The following is a 22,720-nucleotide window of genomic DNA, read 5'->3' as shown; positions in this document are numbered from 1 at the left end:
ACCCCATGTTTATATTGAAATTTGAGCTTTTATGTGAATTTTTGTGATATTTGCTCATTGTATTTCACCTTAATGTACAGATTTTATGCATTTCTGAGTATTTTTATTGCTTTTAGAGTGAGTATTTTCTAAATTACACGCACGTTGAGTCTAGTTTTTGGTCTTAGCTCTTCCCTTGGACCAGATTTGGTGTAATAATTCATATATTCTCATTTTGTTGTTACATTTTATCATATTTACGTATGTTTTGGGGTAAATAAAATCTGTACAGTGGGTCAAAGTGTAAATCTGTCCAAATTAACTCCATGTTGAGATTAAAATTTGAGCTTCTGTGTGTATTTTTATGATATTTGTTCATAGTTTTACACCTTAATACTACAGAGTTTATGCATTTCTTAGTATTTTTATTGCTTTTAGAGTGAGTATTTTCTAAATTACTCGTATGTTAAGTCTAGTTTTTGGTCTTAGCTCTTCCCTAAGACCAAAAACTAGACAATCTGTACACTAGGTCAATTATATTATTATTATTTGTATTTGTTCATAGTATTTCACCATAAAATACAGAGTTTATACATTTAAGAGTGAGTATTTTCTGAATTACTCGTACGTTTTGAGTCTAGTTTTTAGTCTTTGCTGTTCCCTTGCACCAGAATTGTTGTAATAATTCTCATATCCTCATTTTGTTTTTACGTTTTACCACATTTACTTATGCTTTTGTGGCTAAATAAAATCTGTACAGTAGGTCAAAGTGTAAGTGTATCCGGATTAAGATTTGAGCTTCTGTATTTGTTCATAATTTTACACATGGATCTACAGATCTTACGCATTTTTATTGCTTTTAGAGTGAGTTTTATCTTGAATTACTTGTACGTTGAGTCCAGTTTTTGGTCTTTGCTGTTCCCTTGCGTCAGAATTGTTGGAATAATTCTGATATCCTCATTTAGTTTTTGCGTTTTAACATACTATACTTTTACTTTTAATCCTCATTTTGTTACGTTTTCTCATATTTACTTCTGTTTTTGTGGTTAAATCAAATCTGTACAGTAGATCAAAGTGTAAGTGCATCTAAATTAACTCCATGTTGAGATTAAAATATGAGCTTTTATGCATATTTTTGTGGCATTTGTTCATAGTTCTACTCCTTAATGTACAGTTTATACATACATTTATACATTTAGAGTAAGTATTTTCTGAATTACACAAACACTGAGTCCATTTCAGCTGTTCTCTTGCACCGGAGTTGGTTTAATAACTCCCAAATCCTCATTTTGTTGTAACGTTTTCTGATATTTATTTATGTTTAAAGTCTGTACAGTAGGTCAAAGTGTAACCTCGACATGACGTGTATCCAAATAAACCTCGTGTTGAGATTAAAATTTGAGCTTTTTATGTGTATTTTTCCTGATATTTGTTCATAGTTTTACACTTTAATACACATAATTCCCATATCCTCACTTTGTTTTTACGTTTTCTTACATTTATTTACTGTTAAAATCTGTACAGTAGGTCAAAGTGTAAGTGTATCTAAACAAACCCAATGTTGTGATTAAAATTTGATCTTTTGTACTTATTTTTAACAATATTTTTTCATAGTTTTACACCTTAATACACAGATTTTATGCATTTAGATTGAGTATTTTCTGAATTACTCGTATGCTGAGTCCAGTTTTTGGTCTTTGCTGTTCACTTGCACCATATCCTCATTTTGTTTTTTACGTTTTCTCATATTTACTTATATTTTTAGGTAAATAAAATCTGTACAGTTGATCTTCTGTGTGTATTTTTACGGTATTTATTCACAGTTTTACACCTTAATGTACAGATAATAAAAAGATTTTATGCATTTCTAAGTATTTTATTGCTTTTAGAGTGAGTATTTTCTGAATTACTCGTATGTTGAGTCTAGTTCTTGGTCTTTGCTGTTCCTTTGCACCAGAATTGTTGTAATAATTTCCATATCCTCATTTTGTTTTTATGTTTCATCATATTGACTTATGTTTTTGTGGGTAAATACACTTTTACTACTGTATAGAGTGTAAGTGCATCTAAATAAACCCAATGTTGAGATTAAAATTTGAGCTTTTGTGCGTATTTTGTTCATAGTATTTCACCTTAAAATCCAGATGTTTTGCATTTTAGAGTGAATATTTTCTGAATTACTCGTATGTTGAGTCCAGTTTTTGGTCTTTGCTGTTCCCTTGCACCAAAATTGTCGCAATAATTCTCATCTCCTCATTTTGGTTTTACATTTTCTTATATTTATTTACATTTAAAACTTGTACAGTAGGTCAAAGTTTAAGTGTATCCAAATAAACCCCAAATTGAGATTAAAATCTGAGTTTTTGTGCGTATTTGTTCATAGTTTTACACCTCAATATACAGTTTTTATGCATTATTGATTTAGAATGAGTATTACTATACTTACTGTACATATATATTTATGTTTTTCTTGGTTCATCAAATCTGTGCAGTAGTTTTGCATTTCTAAGTATTTTTATTGCTTTTAGAGTGAATATTTTCTGAATTACTCTTATGTTGAGTCTATTTTTAGTCTTTGCTGTTCCCTTGCACCAGAATTGTTGTCAATAATTCTCATATCCTCATTTTGTTTTTACGTTTTATTGTATTTACTCAAGTTTTTCTGGGTAAATCTGTACAGTAGTTGTGCATTTCTAAGTATTATTATTGCTTTTAGAGTGAGTATTATCTAAATTGTATGTGTATCTAAATAAACCCCATGTTGAGATTAAAACTTGAGCTTCTGTGCGTATTTTTACAGTATTTGTTCATAGTATTACACCTTAATATAAAGATTTTTTGCATTTTTATGTACTATTATTGCTTTTAGAGTGAGTATTTTCTGAATTACTCGTATGTTGAGTCCAGTTTTTGGTCTTAGCTGTTCCCTTGCACCAAAATTGTTCTCATAATTCTCATATCCTCATTTAGTTTTTACGTTTTCTCACGTTTTTGCGCAATGAAGTGCAAGTTCCAAGCTCCTGTGCGTCAGTTTTTGCAGTTTTCATCAGCGCAGTTCACTCTTAAGTATTTCTGTGTGCGTATTTTCGTCTTTGGGAGTGATTTTTTTTACCTGAATGACCCGCATGTTGAGCCCGGTCTCTTGGGCGAGCTGTTCCCTGATGTGTCTGGTGGGTTTGGGCGTCGCGGCGAACGCGGCTTTGAGCGTCTCCAGCTGCTTCGCCTTGATGGTGGTCCGCGGGCCTCGCCTCTTGCCGCCCAGGTTTTGGTCGTCGTTCTCGTTGTTCACCGTCTCCTTGTCGGACAGCGCCGCTATCTCCGTGTCCTTTAGCACCACGTCGTCCTGCAGCGGGTCCTGGGAGTCCGGGGAGAGGCTGGGGTCGCTGCACGCCGTCACTGGGCAAGGAGAAGCAAAAAAAAAAAAAAAAAAAAAGAAGAGAAATGATAAAACGAGGAGAGTCAGCGATACCAGCGATACGCGGGGCTCCTCGGTGAGATGGAGAGTGCCCTATTGTGCGTCATAAAATCAATCAGATGTGAGAAATTATAAGTATGACAAGCCTCGTGTCTGTGCTGATGTAGTGGTCAATTAAAGACGCGTGAACTTTGACCCTGGACGCAGTGACGCAGTGACGCAAGCCTCATAAAAGAATTACGCGTAACTTCCCCTAAGCGCGTTTCCGCAATAATTTACAGCCACGCTTTAAAAAAAAAAAAAGTTGGATTTGCACAAGTTTTACCTCTTTTAAAAAACGAAACTTTACATTTTCAGTGCGTAAAAACAAATAAGAAACTTTTATAAAAGACGAAATAAATAAAATTAAACAAAACACGTCGCGTAAACGATTTTGCGTCTTCGTCCAGTGTTTTACAGTAACATCTACAGTCATATTTATCTTAATCCTTAAAAAAATAACAAATCTATGCGGAAGATGTGACAGGCCACGGTGAGATTAGGGTTTTTAAAGATGTTATCCAAAGTCAGGCCTCTATATGCTGCGTATTTCCGCTCAGAAAGATAAAAAAAATAAAATAAAATAACCTCATCTTCATCTTTCAAATCGCAGTGCTGGTGCTTCTTTGCTCGTTTTAAAACAGAAAAGCGGTCATTTATGTCAAGAAATCATATTCTAAAACCAGAATTTGTCAGTTTTAATCATCACTAGTAAGACATTTTTGAGTTTTGTACATTTATTTGAGAAAATTCTTCCGTGCGTAATCGTTTTTTGGAGACGAGACGCTGATCCAAAACGTCAGAAACAACATTTGGGCAGCTACTTTGACCTAATTTCTGCACATTTATAGTTCTTTTAGGCCTTTATTTAAACATACGAATGATTTTTTTAAGTGTTATTCCCGTTACGCGCGGGCCACAGTCGAACTATTGGAGCAAATTAGCGCCGCGCACAAAAGACATAAGCGCCGCATTGTTGTTTAGGCGCCCGTGGAAATGAAGCCTCCGCGGGACTGAACGTGTCACATCCATCACAATTTACCTCCACGTGCACGCGCTCTCACCCCCCCCAAAAACACACGCACACACACACACAGAGACACACGCGCACGCGCTCTGGGTCCCTCTCTCTCAGACGGGAGCAGGTGTCAGTTCGCCTTTATCGATTATCTGGTATTTTCAGCGAGAAACACCCAAAAGCGAAACCCAACAAACGCCAAACCGGATCGTTTATATTTATGACAAGGTTAATTATCCCTGTTATAGTTATTCAAACACAACACCACGTACGCGTATTAACAATTAGCACTTTCCCGGGCCCTCATCTCAATCAAACCAGACAAAAATACGCAGTAAGAATCGCAAAAGTACCAAGATTTTACGCATTGCCAAAAGGAGGATTAGATCGTTTTTGCGTTGCGTTTTACATCCAAAAACAGAACCAAACCAGCCAAATACGTCTTGTCAAGTTGGTTTACACAATCACCAAAAGAATAAATAAATAATAAAAAATGCCTAACTTTACGCACCTGAGAGGAGGTTCGTGTCCTTTACGGAGGCGTTGCTTAGGTAGTCTTCTTTGCACACGAACTTGTTCTCGTCGATAATGTAGAGCTCCTCGCCCGTGGACAGCTGCTTATTGCACATCATACACGTGAAGCAGTTCAGGTGGAACACTTTGCTCCGGGCGCGGCGGACCAGGTCGTTGGGAGAGATGCCCTGCGCGCATCCGCCACACTTGGTTCCGAAGCGCCTGCGAAGAAAAACCACGAGACCAGAGTGAGAAGAAAAACCTCATGTGAGCATTATTACGCATGAAAAAATAACACGTGAATGCCCATTTTGTACATTTATTTCCCTTTCACCCCTTAAGCTCCAACTCTAAACGCGCTTATAATGAACTGTTCTCGTATCTGCGCTTTTACGCACAATCTCAAGAGGATCCCCGGGGGCAATAAGGCGACAATGTCTTGCCCAAGAGCACAAAAGCAGCACGCAATTCACGTATAGAAACTGGCACGTATCAAAACGACTAACTTAGCACGTCCTGTAAACCTCTAACCCTAAAAATAAGTAGGCCTACGTTACGTTATGTTACATTTTCTTGTGCGTAAAAGGACGTGCCCAATAAACAAGCAAATCGGAGCATTAACTAAACAAAAAATAGAATATACGCTGGAAAATAAAGGCCTATACTCTTTTACAGACGCAAATAGTAAGTAAATATGCGTAAAACTCGTCCAAATTTATAAATAATAAAGATTAACTACATAAATCTAAGCTTGGACAACGATTTTAAAAGTATGTTCCATCGCTAGAACGCAAAATGAACATGAAAACCCGCACATTTAAATAAGTATGAGAGCATTTGGAGGTTTTAACGCGAGAGGAGCGTGGATGGTAAAAAAGGGCCCAGATGGCGCGGAGTGTATTTAAGACTAAATGGAGCTCGTTAATGCGCAGAAACAACCCGCTCTTGAAAGAAGCAGCTCTGACGAATACGCATTTGAACACGCGATTCTCAATACATAACCCGTATTTAGCGAGCACACGGGAAGGGAAATGGCCTCTTAGCTCGAATTATATCACACAGGCAATGTACAGACAATGTAATTATAAGAGGAAGTCAAATAATAATGGAGAGGTCGCCGTGCGTAATTTTAACACCAACGCATACACGGATTTTTTTGTGGAATTTGGTTTATAATGTTATTTGACAGAACTTGAACTACAATAATTACCTAAATTAACGTTATAAAGCCACTGCTACGTAATACTTTTGCTCTCGTTTGCGTTATTTCCACGCAGCCCACTTTACCACCACTTTTTTTTTAAGATTTGGAAACGTCTTTTACGCACGGGCGATATTTGCGTAACGAAAAGAAACGAGCCTGAATTCCGAGCCGGTTAAGTTATGTCGGTGTCAGATTGATTGAGAGCAAACTATAGTACATAATGTGTTTGGGCAGTGATCTACAGCGGCTTTTGTTTGGCCAAATAAACGCGTTTCATTGTAATTGTAATCCAGCGCTCGCTTTTGTCATTACTTGAAGCTGTCACGCAATCACGCCGCTCATTTTGGACCATTTTTTTATTTTTTTAGCAACTACTTGAGTCCTTAAATCTGTCTATACTTTATCTCTGTATTACGTCGCGCGTCGCCGGTGGCTGTGCGTCCATCACCGGCGCGCGTGAACAATGTGTATTGAGCTCGCGCTGCCCGTGTTGACTGCGGGTCTGTGATTGCTTTGTCTGGGGCTGATCTTCGCTGGTTAACTATTCAAATCCACTTATCACCTGGTCCTCAGCCGGACTGTCAAACTGCGCTCCCCTTTGGCCCCTGGACCCTAGTCACCCTGCCCGCCTTAAGTGTCATTTCCTCGCTGTGCTAACGAACCGCCCCCCTCCCGCTGCGGCCGGGCGCACGTGTCTTTTAATGTTACGGCCCTTCGCGCTTTGTCCGGCGCTTTGCATGAGAATCCAAATTAACAAGCTTTTAATTACGTGCCGCTAATCAAAGCTCAGGCCCGGTTGGAGCGCGTTCACGCCTCCGGGCTCCAGTCCACATTGAAATAAACACAAGAAAAGCACAAAGAAAAGCGGAGTGACCACGCGGAGCAAAGCGCAGCGCTGCGAGGCTCAAATCAAACCACAAGACCCCCTGCACATCTCTCTATTTCCAACAGACTGCAACATAAAAAGCACAGACTCGTTATAAACCAGCGTTTCAGCAAATAAAATAAATATAAAATCAGTATTGTGTTTTATAGTTTCATTTTTCCGCCGTGAAAATGAAAATGGTATAATTACATTTGAATCATAATAGTCCAGAGCGGAGCGCAGGGGTCTCAGTTCACCGGGGACCCCATTGTTCAGTGCACTGTTATTCTCTGTGTGTTTAGCCTTATTTGGTCATAATTACTATTGTAAATCCATTTAAGTAATTGTAATTTAAAATCGTATTCCTCGTTATTATTGGTAAATATCTGTAAATGTTAAAACAATCCAAAAGGACTTGAGTGTAAATGGCCTTATTTACACAATGGAGCGCACTATAAAAACACACAGTGTCTGTAAAGGTTTATCACATCACTAACATTTTTAAATATAAGTATTTCAGATTTTAAACTCTGCGTTTTTAAATACGATTTAGTATATTTGTATTTCTGGATCTTTTGGAGCAGATTTTATTTTATTTTTTTATAATTAGCCTCATTCGTTTTATTGACATGGAACAAGAGTCACAGTAAAATACGAAAATTGAATAAATACTGAATTAAAATCTAGGATATGAAATAAAACTTAAATGCTATTATTAAAATACATATTAACGTTAAAAACAAATATTTTTTGTGAGTAAAAAGTTGTTTTGAAATTTTCAGAATTTATTCAGAAATGATTCAAAATATAAAAGAGTTTGTACTTTTGTATTTTGAATCAGAAATGTAATTCTGTAAATTGTGCCTGTATAAAATTGTATAAAAGATTATTTGTATGTCCGGGTGCTGAGCTCCTCTAAATCCTCCTGTTCTCTCCCTTTTGCTTCTGGACAAACCGTGTTAAAAACACTGGCCACTGGCACTGCTCCTGCGCGCGCGCTTACCTAAAGAAATCATTTTTGCAGTAGAGTCTCCCCTCTCGAGAGAAGCACTTCTCCGTGAGGTTACACTTGCACTCGCAGCACTGCACGCACTTGACGTGCCAGGCTCTGTCCAGCACGTTCAGCAGGAAGCGGTCCAGGATAGGCCTCTCGCAGCCGGCGCAGTGGACCATGGCTCCGGGCTTCACGCTCTCCGCCCCACACTGAACACGTACCGCGGACTAAACCCTCAGCGCCGGGGGAAAGGGCATGGACCGAGAGTGTGAGCTGGTGTGTCCGGCCAAACACCCTCCAACAGCGGCTCCGTGTGCCAACCGAGCCCAGTCAAAGCGCCACGGGGTAAAACCGCTCCAAGAACCAGCCCGTCCTGCACCGCTGCGTAAACAAACAAAAGAAGAAAGCGAGAAGTCCTTTTCTGATCCAAAAGAGCCGACTCGAGTCCGGGGTGGCGCTCAGCTCGTGGCGCTGTCTGCTCCGCTTTGGCGCATCGGCCGGAGAGGAGCGCGAGGTGCCAGTCACTCAGAGCCGCGCGGGTCAAACGTGTTCAGGGCGCCGCTGTCACGCAACAAGACACGCACGCGCCCGGGGATAACGCAATGGGCTCTGACATGGCACCAAATCCAAAACCGAAAGAACCCGGCGACAAAAAACAAAACACGAAATCACACACTGGGGTCTGTCCTCTTCTGTCGCAGCTTGTTCTGGCCGTAACGCAGCAGTAGTAGTAGTAGTAGTAGTAGTAGTAGTGGTAGTAGTAGTAGTAGTAGTAGTAGTAATAGTAGTAGTAGTAGTAGTACTGGATGCTACACGGGATGCCCTCCACCTCGTTGTGTATTCTGGTTCTCCACTGACACTGCCTTTGCACCTACGGCTGCCTCCAACTAGCCTTATTCCCAGCCCTCTTGCGTCACGGCGCGCGCGGACCAATGGGAGCGCTCGTCGAGCCCTGAACGGCGTCCAAACCAAACCGTCAGCGTAAAGCACGGCCAGAGCGCGTCTCCCGGTACGCTTAATGCCACACACACACAAGAACGTACCCGCGCTCGAGCCACCTTCGCCGGGATTGGAGGAGGAGGGCGGACGGGCGCGAAGGGAAGGGAGCCGCGGAGGAGGCGAGGAGAAGAGCGGCGCAGGAGGAAGGAGGAAGGAAGGAGGAGGAAGAGGAGGAAGAGGCAGAGCGGGAGCAGGTACCGGACCCACGGAGAGACGCGGGCGCACGGCTCTGACAAATTAACACGTGAATGAATCGACTGCGTATAGTTATTTAATGCTGGCTTATGAGCTGCATTAGGAATTTTCACGTTTTAATATTATCTTTTAATTGTTTATGTGGGTTTACGCACTGATTTAAAACAGCATTGTGACTTGTAAATTGAATTAATGAGTTCATTATTTTCTAAACAAAGCATAAAGTAATTTCTCTAATGACAACTGCACTGTGCCTGCCTTTAAAAAAAAATATAAATAAATAAATAATAAGAGAAATAAGAAATGTAATGATACGTGGAGTCTTGGTGTTCACTTTTGGATTTAGTTTTTGTTTACAGCTATTAAAAAAAAAAAAAAAAAACTTAAGTAAATATTTAAGCGTTGTATCCCAGGTCAAAAAGTGAATTATTGTGCAAAACATGTTTTTAAATTGGTTTAATAAAGCTTGTGGACACTACAGCTGTGCGTAAGTGGTGCGTAAAAGTATGCGTAAAAAGAAAATGAAACGTCTTTGAGTGTAAAAAATTATAATATTTGACCACATTTTTTAACTAAGTCAACCAAAACAGACGTATTTAGATTAAAATAACTATAAATTTACTAAAAATCGTTTCATATTTAGTCAGAAATACGTGGGTAAACGGTTTAAGACGTGTGGTTTTAGTCTCAGATGAAGCAAATGTCCATTCTCTTCCCACTTCTCACATGAACCTCATTTGTGTGTTCCAGAGCGCGTGCCGGGGCGCTGGTGTGACGTAGAGAGAGGACGCGGAAGTGTGAAAGGCTCTAAAGAGGCTCTAAAGAGGCTCTAAAGTTGACAGCCGCGCGTTTGCCCCGGACCATTCACTCATTAATAAAGGCATCTCCAAAAAATTAAAAAAGAAAAAAAAAGAAAACGAGCAGATCCGGCGTCAATCCTTCAAAGACGCGCGGGTTTTTTCTGCTCCTCACTCTCCAAAAAAAAAAAAAAAAAAAAAAGACAAAACGTGGGGCAGGCCTCAAACTGAACCACGTATTTATTATTTACGTAAGGTGAGGGGGGGAGGAAGAGGAAAAGGAGGAGGAAGGGGGCTTGTTATCCGGGGAATTGCCTCAAAATGACTGCCGGAGTTCAGAGGAGGCGGTCAGAGGGGGCTCGTTTATTTTGTCCCTTTAATCCAGCCCGTACTTACGCAAAATGATCACGCATCTGCCACGCCACGCACGCACGTCACGCAGAGGACACCCCCCCCACACACACACGCACACACACCGCCAACCTTCACGGCTCTAAGCTCCAAAACGCGGGGCCTATCCTCCTCACCAACCTCATCTCCTCATCCTCACGGGTCTTTTTTTTTTTTTTTTTTTTTCATTTAGCGACCATTTTTTTCTTTCGTACCTTTTATGGCATTATTGACTTGACTTTGTCTTCTCTCTCCTCTTTCTCTCTCTCTTCTCTCTTCTCCTCTGTGGGTGTCGCATCTGCTCGCGCTTCCACCCGCGTGTGACCGAGCAGCATTGGGGTCATTGAGCTCCATGACAACTGGGCGGTTCGTATTTACGCACAGACGCGGGGCAATCAGCAGCGCCGGAATAGGACGCGATCACGTGACGTTGGGAGATTCAAGAGAGCAGAGAACAGCTTTTTTTTTTGTTGTTGTTGTTGTTTTTTTTAGACATTTACAATAACAGAACAGCGAGGAATTAGTGTGAAAACGCGTGGAGTTAGATCGTAATGACATACCGAGTCCGTACGACAAAAACGGATAAAGTTTAAGAAATTTCCGTCAACACAAACTGGATTTATTGTTTAATTTTATCTTCAAAAAGTTGGACAAAACCTTATAACTGCTTTTAATGATCTGTTTCATAGTGTCAACGTAACAATAACCGGAATTTTGTGATATCGTATCGTCAAAAGTGGCACAATAATATCGTGGGGCTGTTACAATATATCGTACAAGTCTTTTCGCTTAAATTATCATCATGAACTACGTAGACCATGATCCTTTGCTCCGTTTTAGTGTAAAACTTATGAAAAAGTAACTGTTATGAAGCACTTTTAGATCTTAATCAAGTTTTGTCGAGGAATTTTAGTCGGTCAGAGCAACATACTCACAAAATATTGCAATAAATATCGTACTGTGATTTGTGTATCATGAAAATTGAGTGATTTTGATATCGTCACGTCACGGTTTAATACAAATATAACGATATCCAAATTGCTCGGTATGATATTATCGTGATATGCATCTCACGGTACGATATTTATTGCGATATTTTAGCGATATGACACTTTTCTGCTTTTAAAATACCTCGACATGATTTCGGTGCGAGCTATTACCATCATAATTTCTAGAATTCATGTAAAAAACATATTTCTTCACGTCGTCCGCGCTGAAATGCATCATGGGATATGTAGTTTCCGATGTTTATAAGGTGTTTCAACTATAAAACAATGCATTTAAGCAAAAAAAACCAACAACTTGCGATTCGATATATTGCGACTGCTCACGATGTTATTGCGAGACTTCTGACGATACGAAATCACGATATTTCGGTTAGTGTTGCATCCGTAGTGTTTAATAATAATGTTTGGCCTTTACGCTTTTGCTATTTTGACATAGTTTGACAGAAACAGGGAAAGAGAGTGAGTGGAAAGAGAAAAAACTGAATATATACGGAGAGAGAGGGCATACCCCGGGCCCAAACTCTAGTGTTAAATACATGTTAACACTGAAAGTTGTTGTTGTTTGCATGCGGAAGTACTGGGAGATGCCTCGATAGCGTGTCAGTGCGGATAATCTGCGCCCGATTTAGAATAAGCCACGGAGAAAGAAAGAGGCGCACGGGAGAAGGCTAATCCACGAATAGAAATCAAAATATAAGCTTAAAAATATCTGCACTCCCTCCAGGCAAAGATACTATTAAATGCAAAAAAAAAAAAAAAAAAAAAAAAAAAAACGGGTTTAACCTCAGCAACTGTAATCCTCCAATCGCAATACATTTCATTCTCACATTTCCATTCGGGTGAAGCCTGGAGTTGTAAATTGGAATTTGTAGCCAGGCTCAATGCAGCATCCGGGGTAAACAAAAACAGACTTACGTTACGTTTAAAAGGCCGATATACGCGCGCGCGGGCCTGTGCGTAAAGACGCCACGAACCCAAACTCAACTTTACCGTGCGTCACGCGTGTTTTTACTGCCAGTTTAAGAATGTACGCGTAGATTATGGATGATTTAAACATTTTATCAAACTGTTCGATTTAAAATAAACACTGTCAGCGTTTAATCACAGGCCAATAAAACACACTGTTATCTTATCTTATCTTGGAACGCATTTCCATCAGCTCCATGACTCCATGACGCACGTAAACCCAAACATACAAGAGTCTTACTGTTAAAAGTAGCGCGAAATAACCTCATTTGAGTAAAAGTTTTTTTAAAAAAGTGACTAAAATTTGAGATTTCTTACGATATGATTCAACAAATCTTCACTGAAACACAAAATCTTGAATACGCAACTCAAAACTCGCGTCATTTCGTACAATTTAAGCCGTTTTTCTGTTTTGTTTCGACATAAAATAATGTTAGTTTTCTTCTCAAGCTTGTAGCCGAGTCTGCGTTTGAAATTTTAAAGATGATTCAAAACAGTTTTGCTATTCTCACACTTGGACATGTCGTTTTCTTTGTCCTTAAATACGTTCCTTGGTTTTTACGCACATTCCTTCGCCAATCTCCAAAAAGCAGCACCTCGGACAGCGCACCAGCGAGGCCTCGGAGTGCAGTTTTTTTTTTTTTTTCCTTTTGCGCGTGTGTTCCTGGAAAAAAACCCGCAGCCCCTGAGATTTGCGCTTTATGAAGTGCACACGAATGAACTGCGACAACGGCGAGATAATTAATCTGAGGATAATGAATTAGGCTGTGAAGATGCACGCGCAATCATCCATTCTAGCCATGACACGTTTTATTTGTCTGTATCTCGCTGCGGGCTCGAGGCTCAGGCGCGACAATACCGGGAGAGAGAGAGAGAGAGAGAGAGGAGAGAGGAGAGAGGGGGAAGAAGAGAAGAGAGGAGAGGAGAAGAGAGGAGAGAGGAGAGGGGGAGAGGTGGTTTGGAGAAATACAAGGAGCACGCGATAAGACGTACGGTACGGGGAGGAGGCGTGTGCGTAAAATGTGACGTTCAGATGGAAAAGTGAAGGGTCGAAATAAAATACTCTGGCAGAGAAAGAAACACGAGCGCTGTGGAGTTGTTATTCCCCCCAGATCCGCGCGCTCTCCACAAGAATTATAGCCGGCGGTTTCAGGCATTCATAATTAACACGAGCGCGCATTGATCACTCCCAACTACAATGTCGTTTATTTCGGAAACAAATTCGCCCTCTTACGCGCTCTCTCCTTTCCCCAGTATTATAAAACAGAATTGCGATACTAAAAGATGTGTTATTTTATTTGCGGGGGAAAACAAACTGGTTAATATTTGCGCGTTTAAATCTGCAGTGATTTTTACATTTTTTACGCACAAAAACACACGCAAATGAACGCGTTTTGTCACATAGTTTATGACGGAACGCGAAAATTGCTCAAATTTAAATCATAAAAATTAAATTATGATGATTTGTAAGCTATTTTTTTACGCTTTTTATATAAGACATGTCGATTCATATCATCTCCAAAATGTTATAAAAACAGACTAGTGCAAAGTAAGATGGGTTTTGTATTTGGTAGTGAAGCCAAAATATGAAACCAAACACACAAACATATTAAGGACTCATAATGTCAGTATTTTTACAGTGTTGGTAATAGGGTAGAGCTCCAATTTACGCATTTACGCACGGGATATGCACGTTCTGACATTGAATTTGGGGAGGAGGGTTCTGCAAACAGAGTCAGACCAACCAATGTCACTCCCACAATCATTTATTTTACTGCCAGTGAAGCTAAAACTTAGACTAACTAGTAACAAAAATATATATTACAGTGTTGGTAATAGGGTTCCAGTTTACGCATGAGATATCTTTAATCTTACAATGGATTTGGAGAGGAGGAGGATCTACAGAAGCACTCGATTCTCACACAGTTTCCATTTGTCAGCAATCTGAAGCAGTGTGTGAAGGTTTTCGAGTGGTCAACTAAAAGAGATCCTAATAATAACAAAATATAACCAGGGGAATGTATAAAGGTTTGTTTTACAGTGTTGGGAAAAGGAGGGGGGTGTTCCAATTTACGCACGGGGCATCTACACTCCTGCAATGGATTCTGAGAGAGACAGAGCTACTCCAGTTTATATTGTCAGTCCCACTGTCTTCAAATGTTAGAAATGTCAATGTAATGATGATTTATTCACGCTGAAACTAAAAGAAATACGAACAACGTACACATTATTAAGGAAATGCATAATGTTTACGTTTTACAGTGTTCGTAATGAGGTACACTTCCAAATTACGCACGGGATACAATGGATTTTGAGTGACAGAGCTGGTCCAGCCTATGTTGTCAGTCTTGAAATGTTAGAAATTCAATGTAATGAAGATGTATTCATGTTGAAACTAAAAGAAATACGATCAACCTACACATTATTAAGGAAATGCATAATGTTTACGTTTTACAGTGTTCGTAATGAAGTACAGCTCCAATTTACGCACGGAATATGTACACTTACAATGGATTTTGAAAGAGACAGAGCTGGTCCAGCCCATGTTGTCAGTCCTATTATCTTCATTCAATGTAATGAAGATTCTAAAGAAATACCAACAACATACAAATAATTAAGGAAATGCATAATGTTTACGTTTTACAGTGTTCGTAATGGGGTACAGTTCCAAATTTCGCACGGGATCCAATGGATTTACAATGGATTTTGACACACAGAGCCATTCCAGCCTATGTTGCCAGTCCCACTATCTTCAAATGTTAGAAATGTCAATGTAATGAAGATTTATTCATGTTGAAACTAAAACAAATATGAACAACATACACATTATTAAGGTGTTGTGTTCGTAATGAGGTACAGCTCCAATTTACGCACGGAATATCTACACTTACATTGGATTTCGAGAGAGACAGACCCATTCCACTCCATGTTCTCAGTCCCACTGTCTTCATTCAATGTAATGGAGATTTGTTCATGTCAACAAAGCTAAAAGAAATACTAACAACACACAAATTATTAAGGGAATGCGTAATGTTAATGACAATGGGGTGCAGTGCCAAATTACGCACGGGAAACAATGGATTTACAATGGATTTCGAATGGCTCTAGCCCATGTTGCCAGTCCCACTATCTTAACATGTTATAAATGTCACTGTAATGAAGATGTATTCATGCTGAAACTAAAAGAAATACGAACAACCTACACATTATTAAGGATATGCATAATGTTTACGTTTTACAGTGTTCGTAATGAGGTGCAGTTCCAAATTACGCAGGGGATACAATGGATTTTGAGAGAGACAGAGCTTATTCTGTCAGTCCCACCATTTTCAAATGTTAGAAATGTCAGTATAATGAAGATTTGTTCATGTTGAAGCTAAAACAAACACGAACAACCTACACATTTTTAAGGAAACTGATATGTTTATGTTTCCACAGTGTCGCTAATGAGGTACAGTTCCAAATTACGCACGGCTTTTACGCATGGTCATGGGATGATTTTGGAGAGAAGGTGGTTTAGCACTGACAGACCCAGTCCAGCCCCATGTTCCCAGTCATCCCCCTCCACCCTCGCACGTTCAACCCACGCGCGCTCCCCTCCCATAAAGGCGCGAAAAGGCCCTAAACCGAGGAAAGTGTTGAATTAGCAACCTGCCGTGTCCACACATCCACTCCCCCCCCTCCCCCGCCTGCACACATTGACCGATATGTTCCGAGCCGTGACTGCCCCGGTGCCACCCCCCCTCCAATCTCCCTCCACCCTCTCTCCCCTCCTCTTCCTCGCTGTCCGGATCAACACCCAAACATATGCCGATGATGTGACCGCACTGGATTATTGAACCGACAGCAACTCTTTACGCAAACATTTTCCAGACTTTTCAGACTGGAGGTCCCCGGCCCGCGCGCGTACAGAAATCCAATGCGCTTTATAGATCACCCCGCGTACAGCTGTCCTTTCTCAGTGAGTCAAGCCTCGCCTTACCCCCACCTCCACCCACTTAAACCGCTCTGCTTAACCCCAAACGAAGGCAACAGCGCTTTTTTTTTTTTTTTTTTTTTTTTTTTTGGACTCGTTTCTCTCTTCATCGGCGCATTCACAGCTCCACAATGAAAACGCAGAGGCAGCAGAGTGCGTTCTTGGACCTGTAGGGGGCGAATCGCATCCACACCACCGGCTTATATAAAACAGAGCCGTGCGTTTTATACTTGTGTGGTTATGAGACGCTACAGCCGCGCCAGGCTCCGTTTCCTCGTTGGCATTTTGTCAGAATAAGAGCTCAGAGCAGGAAAGGATTAGTCATTGTGGATAGTTTAAATTATCATATTATTTCTCTTAAGGTCGGATCGTGTAAATAGGCCATAAACAAAGAGAATGACTCCGCATTACCCCTCACAGCCTTTAGAAACGCACAAAGCTTCTTCTGGCGTCAATTGGCAGAATGTTTTAAACCGGAGTCACCTCAGGTTTACTGCAAATGGACTGGAAGCGCTAGATAAACCAGGACTAAACCAGGAACCAGGTCTAAACCAGGTCTGAACCAGGTCTGAATCAGGTCTAAACAAGGACTATAAGAGGACAAAATCAAGACTATAACAGGTCTAAACCAGCTCTAAAGCAGAACTATACAAGGACTAACCTAGAACTAATCCAGGACTAAACCAGGTCTAAACCAGGACTAAATCAGAACTATACAAAGACTAAACCAAGTCTAAATCAGGACTAAACCAGGACTAAACGAAGACTAAACCTGGACTATACCAGGTCTAAACCAGGACTAAACCAGTCCTGAAACCATTACTGAAACTAAACCAGTAAAAAAACCAATAACAGATCAGGACAAAACCAGGTCTAAACAAGGACTAAACCAGGACTATACAAGAACTAAACAAAGACTGAACCAATACTGAACCAGGGAATGAAAAAATAAACCAGTAAAAATAAACCAGTTAAAAACAGAAACAGACCAGGATTAAACCAAGACTATATGAGGACTAAACCAGGTCTAAATCAGGTCTAAACCAGAACTATATCAGAACTATACCAGGACTAAAACCAGGGCTGAACCAGGGCTGAACCAGGGCTGAACCAGGGCATACCTGAACTAAAAAAACAAAACAAAAAAACAAAAACTGTAAAAAACAGAAACAGACCAGGACAAAACCAAGACTATAAGAGAAATAAACCAGGTCTAAACCAGGACTAAACCAGGACTAAGCCAGGACAATACTAGGACTAAATCAGGTCTAAATTAGGATTATACAAGGACTACACCAGGACTAAAACAGGTCTAAACCAAAACTATACCAGGACTATACCAATACTGAACCACGGAATAATAGACTAAACCAGGACTAAATCAGGTTTAAACCATGTCTAAACCAGAACTCAACCAGGAATATACAAGGACTAAAACCAGACTAAAACAAGTCTAAACCAGATCTAAACCAGGACTATACCAGAACTGATCCTGGGACTAAACAAAAACCATACCGGTACTTAACCAGGGAATACCTGAACTCACAGTGACAGACCAGGTCTAAACCAGGTCTAAACCAGGTCTAAACCAGGTCTAAACCAGGTCTAAACCAGGACTAAACCAGGTCTAAACTGAATTCCCTCATGACGTCCCTCAGGATTTGAGTTCTCCCGCACATGGGCCGGGTTGATAACCAGGGTACAAGACCACGCCCACACTCAGGGTACAAGACCACGCCCACACTCAGGGTACGAGACCACGCCCACACTCAAACCTGCTGTCTCTTCCTGTATACACACACAGCTCTGAGGGGACAAGGTACGAGACCACGCCCACACTCAGGGTACGAGACCACGCCCACACTCAGATCTCACACGTAAATACTGCACTGCTACCAACAAACATGGAGAAAAATATATAGAGAAAGAGGATGGAAAGGAGAGAGGGAGAAGAGAAGAGGTAAAAGAAGAAACAGAGAGAGGAGAGGTAGAAGGAGAAATAGAGAGCAGGAAAGGAGGTAGAAGAGATAAAGAGAGAGAGAGAGAGGAGATGGTGGAAGAAAAGAGGAGTGATGAAGAGAGGGATAGGAGAAGTAGGAGGAGAGATTGAGAAATAGAGAGAGGAGAGGTAGAAGAAGAGACAGAGAGAGAGGGAGGAGGTAGAAGAGATGAGGAGAGGAGAGATAGACAAAGAGAGGGGGAAAGAGAAAGAGAGGGAGAAGGGAGGGAGAAGAAGCAAGAGAAAGAAAGAGAGTGTGGGAGAGAGGAGAGAAGGAGTGATAGAGATAGAGGGGGAGATCACAGGGAGAGGAGAAGGTGGAAAAAAAGAGGAATGATAAAGAGAGGGATAGGAGAGGTGAAAGGGGGAGGAAACACGAGAAAGAGGAGAAGGTGGGAGAGAGGAGAGAAGAAAGGTGGAGAGGAAAGGTAGAAAGAGATAGAGAGAGGAGAGGTAGAAGACGAGATTGAGAGAGAGGGAGATGAGAAGGTGGCAGAAAAGAGGAACGATAAAGAGAGGGACAGGAGAGGTAGAAAGAGAGATAGAGAGATGGGTGAGGAAAGAAGAGAAAGGGGAAAGTGTGGAAGAAAGGAGAGAAGGAGTGATAGAGGGAGGTGGAAAGGAGAGGTAGAAGAAGAGATAGAGAGAGAGGAGAAGGTGGAAGAAACGAGGAGCGATAAAGAGAGGGATAGGAGAGGAAACAAGAGAAAGGAGTGATAGAGAGCGGGGGAGATGAGAGGGAGAGGAAGCAAGAGAAAGAGGAGAGGAAACGAGAAAGAGGAGAGCGTTGAGGAGAAGAAAGGAGAGAAGGAGTGATATAGAGAGGAGGAGAGGAGAGGGAGAGAGCAAGGGCAAAGAGAGGTAGAGGAAATCTTGAGAGATGGAGGGAGGGAGAGGTGAGAGAAGGAGAAATAGAGAGAGGAGGGGGGGAGAGGAAACAAGAGAAAGAGGAGAGCGTGGAAGAAAGAAGACAAGGAGTGATAGAGAGAGGTGGAAGTGAGAGGTAGAAGAAGTGATAGAGAGAGGGGGAGAGGAGAGAGAGAGGAGAAGGTAGAAGAAAAGAGGAGTGATAAAGAGAGGAATAGGAGAGGCAGAAGGAGAAATAGAAAGAGGGATAGGAAACAAGAGAAAGAGGAGCGTGTGGAAGAAAGGAGAGAAGGAGTGATAGAGGTGGAGAGGGGAGGTAGAAAGAGATAAAGAGAGACAGAGGAGAGGTAGAAGAAGTGATACATAGACGACAGATAGAAGGAGAGATCGAGAGAGGGGGAGAGGAGAGAGAGAGGAGAAGGTGGAAGAAAAGAGGAGTGATAAAGAGAGGGATAGGAGAGGCAGAAGGAGAAACAGAGAGAAAGGGAGAGGGAACAAGAGAAAGAGGAGAATGTCGAGGAGAAGAGAGGAGAGGAGAGAAGGAGTGAAAGAGTGACAAAGAGAGGAGGAGAGGAAGAGAGGAGGGGTGATAGGGAGCGAGAGGTAGAGGCGGAGGGAGGGAGAGGTGAGAGAGAGGGGGAGAGGAAACAAGAGAAAGAGGAGAGTGTGGAAGAAAGGAGAGAAGGAGTGATAGGAGAGAGGTGGAAATGAGAGGTAGAAGAAGTGATATAGAGAGAGGGAGAGGAGAGAGGGGAGGAGAAGGTGGAAGAAAAGAGGAGCGATAAAGAGAGGGATAGGAGAGGCAGAAGGAGAAATAGAGAGAGGGATGGGGAGAGGAAGCAAAAGAAAGAGGAGAGTGTTGAGGAGAGGAGAGAAGGAGGGATAGAGGCGGAGAGGAGAGGTAGAAAGAGATCGAGAGAGGTAGAAGAGAGGTGGAAGGAGAAACAGAGAGAGGGGGAGAGGAAACGAGAGAAAGAGGAGAGTGTGGAAGAAAGGAGAGAAGGAGTGATAGGAGAGAGGTGGAAGATGAGAGCGAGAGGAAGCAAGAGAAAGAGGAGAAGAAACGAGAAAGAGGAGAATGGAGAGGAGAGGAGAGAAGGAGTGAAAGAGTGACAAAGAGAGGAGGAGAGGAAGAGAGAAGGGGTGATAGAGAGCGAGAGGTAGAGACGGAGGAAAGGAGAGAAGGAGTGATAGAGAGAGGTGGAAATGAGAGGTAGAAGAAGTGATAGAGAGAGGGGGAGAGGAGAGAGAGAGGAGAAGGTAGAAGAAAAGAGGAGTGATAAAGAGAGGGATAGGAGAGGAAACAAGAGAAAGGAGTGATAGCGAGAGGGGGAGATGAGAGCGAGAGGAAGCAAGAGAAAGAGGAGAGGAAACGAGAAAGAGGAGAGCGTTGAGGAGAAGAGAGGAGAGGAGAGAAGGAGTGAAAGAGAGCGAGAGGTAGAGACGGAGGGAGGGAGAGGTGAGAGAAGGAGAAATAGAGAGAGGAGGGAGGGAAGAGGAAGCAAGAGAAAGAGGAGAAGAAACGAGAAAGAGAAGAATGGAGAGGAGAGGAGAGAAGGAGTGAAAGAGTGACAAAGAGAGGAGGAGAGGAAGAGAGAAGGGGTGATAGAGAGCGAGAGGTAGAGACGGAGGGAGGGAGAGAAGGAGAAATAGAGAGAGGGGGGGAGAGGAAGCAAGAGAAAGAGGAGAGGAAACGAGAAAGAGAAGAATGGAGAGAGAGAGAGAAGGAGATGAAAGAGTTGACAAAAGAGAGGAGAGAGAAGAGAGAAGGAGTGAAAGAGAGCGAGAGGTAGAGACGGAGGGAGGGAGAGGTGAGAGAAGGAGAAATAGAGAGAGGAGGGAGGGGAGAGGAAACAAGAGAAAGAGGAGAGCGTGGAAGAAGGAAGAGAAGGAGAGATAGAGAGGAGAGGGAGAGAGCGAGCGCAAAGACAGAAAGAGAGGAGAGAGAGAGAAGAAGTGATAGAGAGAAAGAGAGAGGAGAGACAGAGATAGACAAGAAAAAAAACGAAAGGAGGGGAGCAGAGAAAATGGAGAAGATGGGAGTGAGCGAGGAGAAAAAGAGAGGATAAACAGCGATAGAAAGCGAAAGAGAGAGAGAGAGAGAAGGAGAGAAGGAGAAGGAGACACGCAAACGTCCAACGAGTGTCACTGTCATTTCTACTCGCAAATGGAAAAGAAAATGGAATTCAAACTCGCCCAACGCCTTTTTAGCGATAAGAGCGAGAGGAGCCAACCCCAATTTAAAGGTTCACTCTGTAACTTTTCTAATGGCGGGTTGGACACGCGAGCTTAACACGCTGCTGCTGCGCCCGGAATGTTCCACAGTACGGCTTTAAATCTTATTGCTAAAACATATTTATCTAAAAAAAAAACATGTATACAGAAGGTTGGTTGAACGTCCAGAAGAAAAGTGACATATTGCGTCTTTAATTAGCCGAGGTTTTCATTGTAAAACTGCAAAATTGAAGACGTTTTTTTTTTTTGGAGTAAAACACAAAAAAACAATAAGCTCTATTCACGTTTATGTCACGAAACCGGAAGACGTTTGGAAACATGCGGATGACGACTTCCTTTGGGCTCTGCTGGCGATTGCAGAAGTGGGACTTGACTTGGACTTGAGTCAGACTTGAGTCACTAATTTTAGGACTTGAGACTTGACTTGATAAAAAAAAAACTAAGACTTGGGGCTCGACTCGGACTTGAAACTCAATGACTTGGCCTGTGACTTGAGAAAACGTGATGCTTCTCCTAAAAATATATATGTTCTTAGAAAATACCATGTCCCTCCCACTTCTCTGTTAGTTACTTTGGATGGAACTGAAGTACTGTGATGTAGTATCCTCAAAAGTACTACAGTAATATACAGTACGATGCAGTAAAATACAGCACAATACAGTAGGGAACTACATAGAACAGGAGTGTCAAACTCATTTTGGTCCGGGGGCCGTATCCAAACTATTTTGATCCCAAAGGGGCCGGATCAGAAAACTCATGTCATATATAAACCCCAAAAATAACAATAAGTTCAAATATTTGTGCAGAGAAACACAAATCTATTACAGAAATCTTTTTTAATTGATGAACTCTTTCTTTTACAAAATATTATAATATTATGAACAACTTGAAACTTAAAGAAAAATGTAATTCCAACACAATGTTTTAACATGAACTTGTATGTAAATAGGAATAAGTACATTTTTCTTGGAAAATCCTGCACTCGGCTCCACTTTTCTCATGTTGGACATTTTTCTGATGAGGGTGTCACGGTCAACAGTCAAAACGATCGTCCTTTAAGAGCGTTTGGAAAGAGACAAGTCTTCATTTGTGCTGCTCTGGTGGGAGGGGCCACGTACAGAGACGCTGGAGACGCTGCTGTGATAAACACCACAGAAAATTAACAAGATTTTAATAGAAAATATAACTAAAATATTTGAGTAGAAAATCAGCCGAGGGCCAGATTAAAGGTCTTGGAGGGCCGGATCTGGCCCCCGGGCCGT

At 41.6% G+C, this 22,720-nt stretch overlaps 1 protein-coding gene across 1 annotated transcript in view; it reads right to left on the bottom strand.

Annotated features, from left to right (window-relative positions):
- lhx1a (LIM homeobox 1a) overlaps positions 1-8,206 on the bottom strand; it is a 31,894-nt gene extending 23,688 nt beyond the window's left edge. The window contains exons 1-3 of the mRNA XM_020939223.2: positions 8,037-8,206; positions 4,963-5,186; positions 3,092-3,375 (exon numbers count right to left, since the gene is read on the bottom strand). Of these exons, the coding sequence (XP_020794882.2) occupies positions 3,092-3,375; positions 4,963-5,186; positions 8,037-8,206 (678 nt within the window). The remainder of the gene's footprint in view (positions 1-3,091; positions 3,376-4,962; positions 5,187-8,036) is intronic.
- Between the last annotated feature and the right edge of the window lie 14,514 nt (positions 8,207-22,720).

Source organism: Boleophthalmus pectinirostris, unplaced genomic scaffold (assembly GCF_026225935.1).
Source record: "Boleophthalmus pectinirostris isolate CB_2022bp ecotype Guang Dong unplaced genomic scaffold, ASM2622593v1 HiC_scaffold_9, whole genome shotgun sequence".
Taxonomy (NCBI): Eukaryota; Metazoa; Chordata; class Actinopteri; order Gobiiformes; family Gobiidae; genus Boleophthalmus; species Boleophthalmus pectinirostris.
The sequence above is the reverse complement of the archived record's forward strand: the minus strand, read 5'-3'. Positions and strand labels throughout refer to the sequence as shown.